The sequence below is a fragment of the Carcharodon carcharias genome, chromosome 2 (genome assembly GCF_017639515.1).
Source record: "Carcharodon carcharias isolate sCarCar2 chromosome 2, sCarCar2.pri, whole genome shotgun sequence".
Lineage (NCBI taxonomy): Eukaryota > Metazoa > Chordata > Chondrichthyes > Lamniformes > Lamnidae > Carcharodon > Carcharodon carcharias.
The window spans coordinates 118,267,100-118,277,641 of record NC_054468.1 but is presented as its reverse complement, the minus strand read 5'-3'; the positions used below and the strand labels follow the sequence as shown (position 1 = coordinate 118,277,641).

At 41.2% G+C, this 10,542-nt stretch overlaps 1 protein-coding gene across 1 annotated transcript in view; it reads right to left on the bottom strand.

Moving 5' to 3' along the window:
• Nucleotides 1–5,024: 5,024 nt before the first annotated feature.
• Nucleotides 5,025–10,542, bottom strand: part of macrod2 (mono-ADP ribosylhydrolase 2) — an 897,762-nt gene continuing 892,244 nt past the window's right edge. Inside the window, exon 17 of the mRNA XM_041212085.1 lies at nt 5,025–10,171. Within this exon, the coding sequence (XP_041068019.1) occupies nt 10,158–10,171 (14 nt within the window). The 3' untranslated portion in view covers nt 5,025–10,157. The remainder of the gene's footprint in view (nt 10,172–10,542) is intronic.

Here is a 10,542-nt window from a genome sequence, read left to right as displayed (position 1 = left end):
CTGGATGCAACTCCAACAACACTTAAGAAACTTGACACCATCTAGGACAAAACAGCCCACTTGATTGGCACCCCATGCACCACCTTCAACATTTACTCCCTCCACCACCAGTGCACAGTGGCAGCATTGTGTACCATCTACAAAATGCACTGCAGCAATTTTCGAAGGCTCCTTCGACAGCATCTTCCAAAGCTATGATCTCTACCACTTAGAAGAACAAGGGCAACAGATGCATGGGAACACCACCACCTGCAGATTCCCCTCCAAGTCACACACCAACCTGACCTGGAACTATATCGGTGTTCCTTCACTGTCACTGGGTTAAAATCCTGGAACTCTCTCCCTAACAGCACTGTGGGTACACCTACGTCGTATGGACTGCAGCGGTTCAAGGTGGCTCACCACCATCTTCTCAAGGGCAATTAGGGATGGGCAATAAGTGCTGGCCCAGCCAGTGATGCTGAGATTCAATGAACGAATAATTTTTAAAAATCCATTTACAATTGCATGTAGCACATACTTCTCAAATCCTGCACTGCTCAAAAAAACTAAACTACCCGAACTTTATTTAAAATTAGGCATGAGGTACATTTAAAGAAAAGAAAATAAAGACAGTCTGAGAATTGCATCTCACATTAAATAATTAAACCAAGAATCTAATGGGAAGAATGGCTTGAACGTGCATTCCTCAAAGCGATGTCTGTATAATTTGTAACTTTATGTCACGCCAAGTGAACATTGTTACACTCATAATAGCAACACTTGTGAGATTATTATTGCCCACCACTGCTGAACTACTATAAGAATAATAGCAGCTGTCATCAGAACTGCTGACAAATCCAAGGCAACTTTCGTTTCACAGTCTTCCTGCTCCGGAACCCAATTTACGATAAGAAGCTTAGAGTTCATATCAAATCCCTGCTCTGCACAAAGCAGTGAATCAGGAGGCGCTGCATCTTACTGATGGGAGTGCTGAAATGAAAGAGAACATAGCTTTGCACAATTTACAAACCGGATCAGACGAACATGCATCCCCCAATTCTGAATAGCTTATTCAGGGTTCCTTCGTTTAAGTGAGCAAATTGATTGGAAAAGGTAAAGATGACCTCCATACATGATTTAGGAAAACATAGCTGTTTGCTAAAAAAAAAAATCAGTTCCTTAAATCTTCCTGTGTGTTCACATATACTTTTGTTAAATCCCTTTGGAAAGCCAGATTCCTGGGAGATGATCTTTCTAGCTCAAAAACTCCAGTTTGAAGTATGATCAATATTGAAAGCAAACTTAAATTTTCATTCTTTTTCTAGTGTACACTCTGTGGTTTTACTCACTTTTCTTTTTAAATTGTTTTCTCAAGTAAAAATCACCTCCTGTTAAAAGAAATGATTTCTTGCGTACTTTTTGTCTTATCTCTCCCTTGCCGCCAGTTTTGTTTCAACTCTTTTATCTTCCCTTTTTCTTCTGCATTGTATTTCATGTTGTGCTACATCACTCCCCTCCCACGTTCTCCCCTCTGCTCATGTTTCTGATGGTGGCAGGGGGACGGACATGGAGAAATGGGAGCAGTGAGAACAGGAAGAGGCCATTGACAGAGGTGGAATATATTCAGAAAAAAAGAGTGCAAAAATCATATTGGAAGTGAGGGAGGGTAAGGTTTGTAATTCTATAGTGACTTTTGTGAGCATCAGATGCCTCAAAGCATTTTATAGCCAATGAAGCACTTTTGAAGTGTAGCTACTAAGCCAATTTGCGCACACAGCAAGCTCCCATCAAACAGCAGTGCGATAATGAATAGATATTCTGTCCTTGTGATGTTGATTAATGGATAACTATTGGCCAGGACACCAGGGAGAACTCCCCTGCTCTTCTTCAAAATAACAATGTCATGGGTTTTTTTATGCACGCTTGAGAGGACAGACGGGACCTTGGTTTAACTGTCTCTTCCAAAAGGCGGCATCTCCAACAGTGCAGCACTTCCTCGGCACCGCATTGGAGCAGCAGCCTAGATTATCATGCTCAAACCCAGTAGTGAGACTTTGAACATGGAATCTTTTGGCTCAGAGGTGCGTGTGCTATCAACTGAGCCACAGCTGACACAGGCGGGATGAGGTTTCCTAAAACAAATAAAAATAAAATAAAAATGTTATACTTGAATTAAAAACATTCCTGCTCATGTGACAGAGTCACATAAGGGGACGTGTTTTATGACATTTTTATTTTGTTCATTAGTTTTTTTAAACAGCGCTTCATTTCCCTGAGGCACAGAGCTGCATCAGAGAGGCTGAAGCACTCATCGCGTGCATGCGCGAAGTTCACACTAGGCCTGCTTGCCCACCTCCCTTGCCCACACAGGCAGCACCTAGCGCTGCTGCTCACGTTCCATGCTGAGCAGGCCTTGTCCCGCACAGGTAAAATCGTGGCGCGGTGCCGATTGCGGGTGGTGGTCAGATTCCCAACCGTCCCTGCCCACCCCCACTGAGCACCCCGCTAAGGGAAAAATTCTGCTGTTACGGGGCAGAATCTTCTGCCTGTCCGGCAGGCCAGTTGGAAGTGGGCGCGGGGGGGTGTGGAGCCGATCGCTGCCTGCGATTGACTGCGCACCGCCATTTTACGTGGGTGGGCCAATTGAGGTCCACCCAGCATGACGTGCGTCTGGTAGCACTGAGTGCTACCTGTTCAGGCAGGGGGAGGAGGGAGAGTCGGGGCCTTCACTCTTTCGCGCATGCGCAGGAAAGAGCACAGCAATCTCCCTGAGACACGGAGCTACCTCGGGGAGATAAAGTTCAAATTGAAAGTTTGTAAAAACCGAAAGATAGAAATTAATAGTCATGTCGTCTCGTGTGACAATGTCACTGAGTTGGGACATGTTTACGAAGTGTCAAAATTTAAAAAATTTATTTAATAAAATCTTCATGAAACCTCGTCCTGCCTGTGGATGAGGTTTCATGAAAAGCATGAAGGCCGCTTGGGCTCTTCGCCTACCCGCCAACCTTAAGGTTGGACGGGCAGCCCTGTCAATTAGTTTAATTGCTGTATTAATGGCCTTAACAGGCCTCTGGCGCACGCCCGCCGAACGGAAGTTCAGAATGATGCGCGGTGGTGTGGGAACGCACGCCCAATGTCACCATGCATCGTTTTACGCATTGGCGTGTGGGGCCTGCTCCCACGTGCTGAAGAACAAATTCTGCCCGTAATTGCTGAATTTTCTACTGATGGTCCTCTCTGAATAATCTCCAATTATAACTTAGGCCTAAATAGGTGCATTGACATCAAGAGGGAGATTTATTCCTGGCTCCTCTGCTTCTCTTCTCCCAATGACCATCTCTCATTTGAAAGATCAGGAGTGGTCTATTTATTACAGATTCTATGGTGTTCAGTTCCATTCATAACTCCTTTAATATGAAACACCCCAGGCCTGTCTACAGGAAGACCTGGACAATATCTAGGCTTGGGTTGACAATTGGCAAGTAATATTTGTGTCACACATATGTCAGGTAATGAGCGCCTCCAACAAGAAAGAGCCTAACCATCTCGCCTTGACATTCAATGGGATAACCATCGCTGAAACCACCACTATCAATGTCTTGGGTAGTTGGGGGTCACTACAGAATATGCAGCAACTATTAGAGCACACAGTGGTTTGCTATCCTGCAAAGAGTGGCTCACCTTCTGACTCGCCAAAAGCCTCCTCACCACTTAGAAGGCACAAGTTAGGAGTAACTCTCCATAGATCCATAAAAATCCTCCCAAGTAGGAAAGACTTGTAGCAGCAGTCGTGCAATCCAGTCCCAGACTCAAATCTATTTTTTGTTCCATAATGAATTTCTTCAGTTGTCACCTGTGTCACAAGTAACAGCAGCTCACCTTGAATAAGGACAAATCAGTGCAGCACACAGGTCTGAAGTAAGAGAAAGTGAGTCTATCCTAACAGATAAAGAAGGTAGAAGATTAACTCTGGAATATCTGACATATTTTAAATTCTATGCTGATGTAAACAAAATGTTTAATATCAAAAACAGACATAATCAAAGATTTTTTAAAAATTACTATTCAGGAACAATTTGAAGTGATGTAAACCTAATTGATTCCAATTTTTACAAAGCACGCTGGAATATGTTTAATATCATTGTTTAAAGACACTCAGATGTTTTAGTTTTAACTTCTGTCTAGTCACTCACCTTAGTTTCTCATTTCTTTTGAGATGATGAAATATAGGTAGTATTGATTTCAAATGCATTACCCAACACAAGCTTGTGAATAAATATCTTCATGTTGTTATTCCAATTTTCACCTGATTAAAGCTTCATTGGAAACAAACATTGAAAAGATTTCTGGAAAAACTCAGCAGGTCTGACAGCATCTGTGGAGAGAAAGACAAAGAGTTAACGTTTTGAGTCCGTATGACTCTTCTTCATACGGACTCAAAAACTTCAACTCTGTTTTTCACTCCACTGATGCTGTCAGACCTGTTGAGTTTTTCCAGCACTTTTTGCTTTTGTTTCAGATTTCCAGCATCCGCAGTATTTTGCCTTTGTTTTAATTGAGAAGATCACAACAGGTTATGTACCTTAAATAGAATTTTACAGCAGAGAATCAAGGCATTCCAGCCAGTAGGTTCACACTAGTGTTTGAATTAGAAATGGAGAGGGTATGAAAGAGTTCAAGCCTTGATAAGCCTCAATGTTATTTGATTAGATTGTACATCATTGTTTTCATACAGTTCAAACTTCCTGGGCAATTCCCTTGGAGTCCTTGCATTGGGGCTTCTGAAGAGTCCCTCAGCACATTTTTAGGGCACAAAAATCTGGAGACCATAAGATTTGGGCCAAAGTCTACTTCAAGTGATAATCTAACTTTTGTTGATTTACCAGAGTATATATATCAATAACAGATCCAAAAGTGAAATGGAGATGCTGAAATAAGATATTGGACAGAATGAGCTGATAAAGTAATTAAAATCCAACCCACAAATTGGCTCATAAAAACGACCTGCTAGAATAATTGAAGCAACATGCCTTTCAAAATGCTATTATCGTTCATTTTATTTAACAGACATAATGTGAAGGTTTCATTTTCTATTGATAACAATTCAAATTCATGGCACAAAGAGAGAATAAGAGGAAAAAATTTTTCTTGATTATGTAATGCTGGCTATTAAACAGGTTGACAACAAGGCAGTAGATCAGCAAGTTAGTCTCCAGTTTGATCCACTTGTCCCAAGTTTACAAGCAACAACTGCCAGTTATTATTACATACCATCAGGTAAGGCAAATCTTAAAGCATCCAAGGGAAAAAAAAACTATTGTATTCCAGAAAGGCCTATGGAAAGTAAGACATCTATCTAAATATAGTCTAAAGCAAAGCAAGCATGCACTGCAAAGTGTAGTTTTACAGGATGCATAAAACCAATAAAGTATGTGTTCTGAACATTTTTGCTGTAAATCAGACAAAATCTGGAGCTTTGAACTGTAGGTTTGGAAACAAGTCTTCATATCAGACCAGATAATGACTCAATAGGGTAGACTTTGAGTGATAGAATAGAACGGCCGATAGCGAGTCAGCAACCTACTTTACGTCTCCTCCGCCGAGTTTTATTTCCAATAAAAATAATCAGGAGAGATGTGAAGCTGGCTGCCGATTCGATAACATCCGTTCTACATTGCCAACGTAAAGTCACGATCTACCCCAAAGTCTGTGTGTCACACCTCATAGTATCGCCGTGATTTCCACCAACGCCATCACACCAGAACCTGACGTTTGAGTTCATTACCAGGAGGAGTCAGTCTCAGAAACAACGGGGCGAATTCTGTCAGATGCTGTTCTGTGGACTTGAGTCGACAGCTGCAGATTTCTCAGGATCGGATAGCTTTATCAAAGGGCCGGCAGATACATGATGGGCTGAGTGGCCACCCTCCGTGCTGCATCATTCTATGATTCTATGAAGTGGATTACCTTCTTTTGTCCTTAGCAGCGTATCCTTGAGCAAAATAGCTATATCCAAGAGCAGTGAGCTAAAGCCTTTTCCGATTAGGAAGGTAGCCAGCATTAGCTGCCAGGATTACCCAGCCCTCTTTTCCCATAGCACATGAGCTGGAAATGAAGGCAGAGTAAAAGACCAATAGCTGCATTTATTCTCCTTAATGATCTCCTTGTCAGATAAGACCCAGATGCACCTTTTTTTTTAAGTTCTTGGTCAATTTGAGAAAAAACTCAAACTTTCAGTAAAATTATTAAGCTATTAAAAATAAATCAAAGTTCATTCTCAAAAATGCTGAAGGGTGTTTCTGAGACAGGCCCCTAGAATACTCTGTATAGTCCTTATTAAAAGAATGCTGCAGCCATTGAAAGGATGCAGTTGAGAGCAACTGAGAGGATGGAGGCATTGAACTATAAAGAGTGACTATTCTAAATCGGGCGTGATCTCACTGAAAAAGGGGAGATTGAGAGGTGACATAGAAGCAAACAGCACAGGAGGAGGCCATGTGGCCCAGCTGTTGATATGATTACTGTTTTTAGGTTTCTGAAGGATTTAGAGCTATTTCACCTTGACAAGAACAAGAGAACCAGAGGACACAGCCTGAGCTTGAGGTGAGGTGATGATGGATGGGGGTGATGTTTGGTGGGGGGGGTTACGGGGGGCAGGGGGAGTGGTAAGTTCACAACTAACCTATGCAAACGATATTTCAATAAAGTCAGTGATCAATCAATGGAACAGGCATCCCAGGGAGACGGTGGAAACAGTGAATATCGATCTATTCAAAGGCAAACTTGATAGCTTTCTTTAGAAAATAACATTTCGGGACATAATATTTAAAGTTGTGATTTGTGGTGAGTGGAGCATGGCTTGTGAGAAACCGGTGACTTTGGACCTATGGGTTCCAAAGCTCTCTACCCCTCTGGTTTTCCTCACCTCATGTCTGGGTTCTTTGTAGACTCATTGATAGAGATCGATTACTGGCAACAGCTTGACTATCATTTGAACCCCAGGATGGTAGAAAGTGAAATAGGTGGATATTGGTCTTTCGTTTTTTAGAAATGACCTTGTCCTGATATTGTGCACCTTTTTTGTAAAGAACATGGTTATATTTTTTGCACATCGATGGTGAGGCTTCCCGCCTGGCCCATTACAACAAGCGTAGCACTATCAGCTCCCAGGAGATTCAGACAGCCATGTGCCTGCTGCTGGCCAAGCATGCTGTGTCGGGAGGGAGAAAGGTAGTGACCAGGTACACCAGCTCCAAGTAAAACTCCACATGCACTGTCTGAGTGTGTGCTGGAGGGGGACTCAATTATGGCTTTCAAATTGGACGATTGTCTGAAGACAGAAGGGCTGCAGGCATGGGATCAGCTGAGTTGATGTCGCAGAGAGCTGCCATAGACATAATGGGCTGAAAGGCCTCCTCCTGTGCTGTAACCATTCTATGATTTCAGATTTAATTAAGGCCATTTGAAACTGAAATATGTTGCTTTAGCATGTCATATTGAGAATGTTAATGGGCACACATTAATAGATACTTCTACATGACTCCATTGAGTTTCGAAAGCCCCCATTGTACCAGTTATAATTTGCTGGAGAGGAAATATACCAAGGTAATGTACTTCCCAAAACTTAACTGATATCCATTTACTCCAATAGGAAATATTGATTCTGGTAATTATTAGCTTCACAGCTAACTTACTTGCTTCATTAAACAAAAATCTCCTACACAGTCCATTTTTGTTTTAAAAGTGGTGGAGGGTTTTTAGATAAATACATTTGGGCCAAGGCCAGTAAAATTCATTTCTTTGAAATGTGAATTATAAGTTTATTTAAAAAGTATGTAGAGCCAATATCTAAAATGTTGAGGCGGTAGGGCGGGGCATAAATGATATTTTTGTGCAATGTTACATGCATCTGTAACGCCAGAGATGCCAGAATAAGTTAAAAAAAAAGTGACAGAGGAACTGAAGATGACTAAAACATTTCTCCATGTAGAGCAAAATGGGACAGACAAAAGGGAGAGGATTAGGGGACCCATATCACTCTTCTCCAGCCCTAGTGAGCAGCTCAATGTTGGCTGAGAGAGAGAGAGAGAAGCCCGAGAGGAATATTAACTAACACCCGTCCTGTCAAATGAGCTATGATATATCACAGTGAGGACATGGCTGAAATAAATCTGACTCTTTAAGTAACTGGTAAATATTTTAGTCAATTAAACTGGAGTTGCCAATTGATGACAATGAATAGCTCCGCATCAATGCTGAATTATCTCTAGTGTTACAGAAACATACTATCCTCCAGCTTTAGTTATCAGACATGCATTTACAATTTGCAAATAACTATCCAATTGCAAACTAATAGCTGGCAGCAAATAGCGAGTCATAGCTTTAGTTGCAGGATGATTTTTCAAGTCAACTAAAAGGTTATGACCAATTAGTTAGAACTATTAGTAGCTGCTATTAATACTTTACACTTTCTTTTATTAAATGGAGTCAATTTCCCTCACCGCTACCACCACATTTGACTTTGCTGTTTAAACTCCCTGAAGATCTGATAAATCAAAACCAACCTCGGGGAAAATAAAGCCACTGAAATATTTTGGAATGAGTTTCATTTCCCAGGGCAATGCATCGGGAGCAGAGCTGTCCCTATGATGGGATGTTAGGGAACATGGACATAACAGTGTCCTATCCCCAATGGAATTCTCAGGGCAGCCTCATGGGCTTGCATTGTGACTCTACAACTCTCCACATGTGGGAATCTAAAACAAACAGCACCGGTTGCAATAAAAGCTAAACGGCCAATGTTTAAAATCTGAAAAAATACAGAAACCACTGCAAGTATACAGCAAGGTTGGTCAGTATCTGAACGGGAAATGGAAGTGCCCCCGTAGATAGAGAGACTGTTTTTGCTTTTTCAGAAGCTAATCTGCCCACTCTACATCTCCAGGGTTTAATTCATTTTTAATCTGAGCTCATGTTCAGTGATGTGAGTGTGTATGGGAGGACTAGAGCTGACAACGCCAACTTCCATTTAAATAGCATCGACATCACAGCAAAACATCCCAAGGCACTTCACAGAAGCAGAACTCAGTCAAAGTTTGAAATCGAGACAACATAATGAGTTATTATGACAAGGTGCCCAAAATGACTGGTCAAAGCGATAGGTTTTAAGAAAAGTCTTAAAGGAGGAGAGATGGGCAGAGAGGTTTAGGGAAGGAATTCCACAGCTTAGGGCCTCAGGAGCTGAACTTACTAGAATTGAGAGACTGACATCAACATGGGAGGAAACCATCAAAGATGGCAAACTGTGGCCATCTATGTGTAGGCAGGCAGTTAACGAATTGGAAAAATCTAAAGGATCCCCAAAGAAGAAGTGAAATATAGACAGAGGAGAGAAGGTCAATCTCTTGCGACCACCCCATCAATTATTTGCTAGTTCTGTGATAAAACATGTCAGTCACTCTTGGATTTGCAAAGCCATTGAAAAGCTTACCGAATAGCTGGCCAATCTTGAAACTCAAATCATGTTTTTCTTTGTTTTCTTTTAATGCTGAGAAGTAATCTTACTTATCGAGGAACTGCCAAAAGGGGTGGGGTGGGGAAGAGAAAAGGACTAGGGGATCAACTTTTTAAATTCATCCACTATCTCAAAAAAAAGATTCCAAATATCTGGCCATCAAATTAGTGCTAACAGCCGAACAAAATTAATGGCTTGATGAGTAATGTGGATTTAGAGGGAGAAGTTTGGCAAAACTATCACACACTGAACAGAGATATTAATATTGTACTCTGTGGTTGCTTCAAGATCAACTTTCAAGTAGGTAATCAGAATCAAAAGTGTGATATACCTGGTGTAATGGAGGTGAATACAACCAGTTCATTCATCTGATGTGAAGCTGATATGATATTGGATCCAAGCTCTATTGATCAGTAGAACAACAGTTGCAGGCAGTGAAAGTATTATTTAGAAGCACATCATTAAGCCAAAATATTTCTTTCAATAATACAGTTACTAAACATAATACAACTCAGAATTCTGATACACAAAACTGAACAAGATGGCTACCTAAACCCAAGCACAAAATTGTACCAAACGCCTTCCAGAGGTCTAAAGGGGTTACAGTCTGCCTTCACAGATATCGATGCGTCTTGTTTCAGTCAAGTCTAGCCATTCTTCACTGTCCACTTTCTGTGGAGAACAGAAAAATTAATTTAACCAAAGAAGTTGCCAGGGGAAAGTAGGAAATGTTCCACATAAAAGAACATTTTCATCATCTTCAACTTTGCCTTACTTCAAACGTATACAATCAAAGCAACATTTGCAATCCAATGGCTCAGTAAATAATGTTACAATTTAGATGGCAAACGGTGAAGCGCATAACTAGTCTTTATGCACTCACAAGCTTTTATTTACAGAGACACATGTTACATATTTTGCACCTCCAAAACCAGCAACTACATTTTCAGCCTGCTCCAATGTATGTATATCAGCACAGGCAAATCCCCAGTTATTGCACACCAGCTGAATATAGTTAAAACCCAAAGAATATATAATTAACA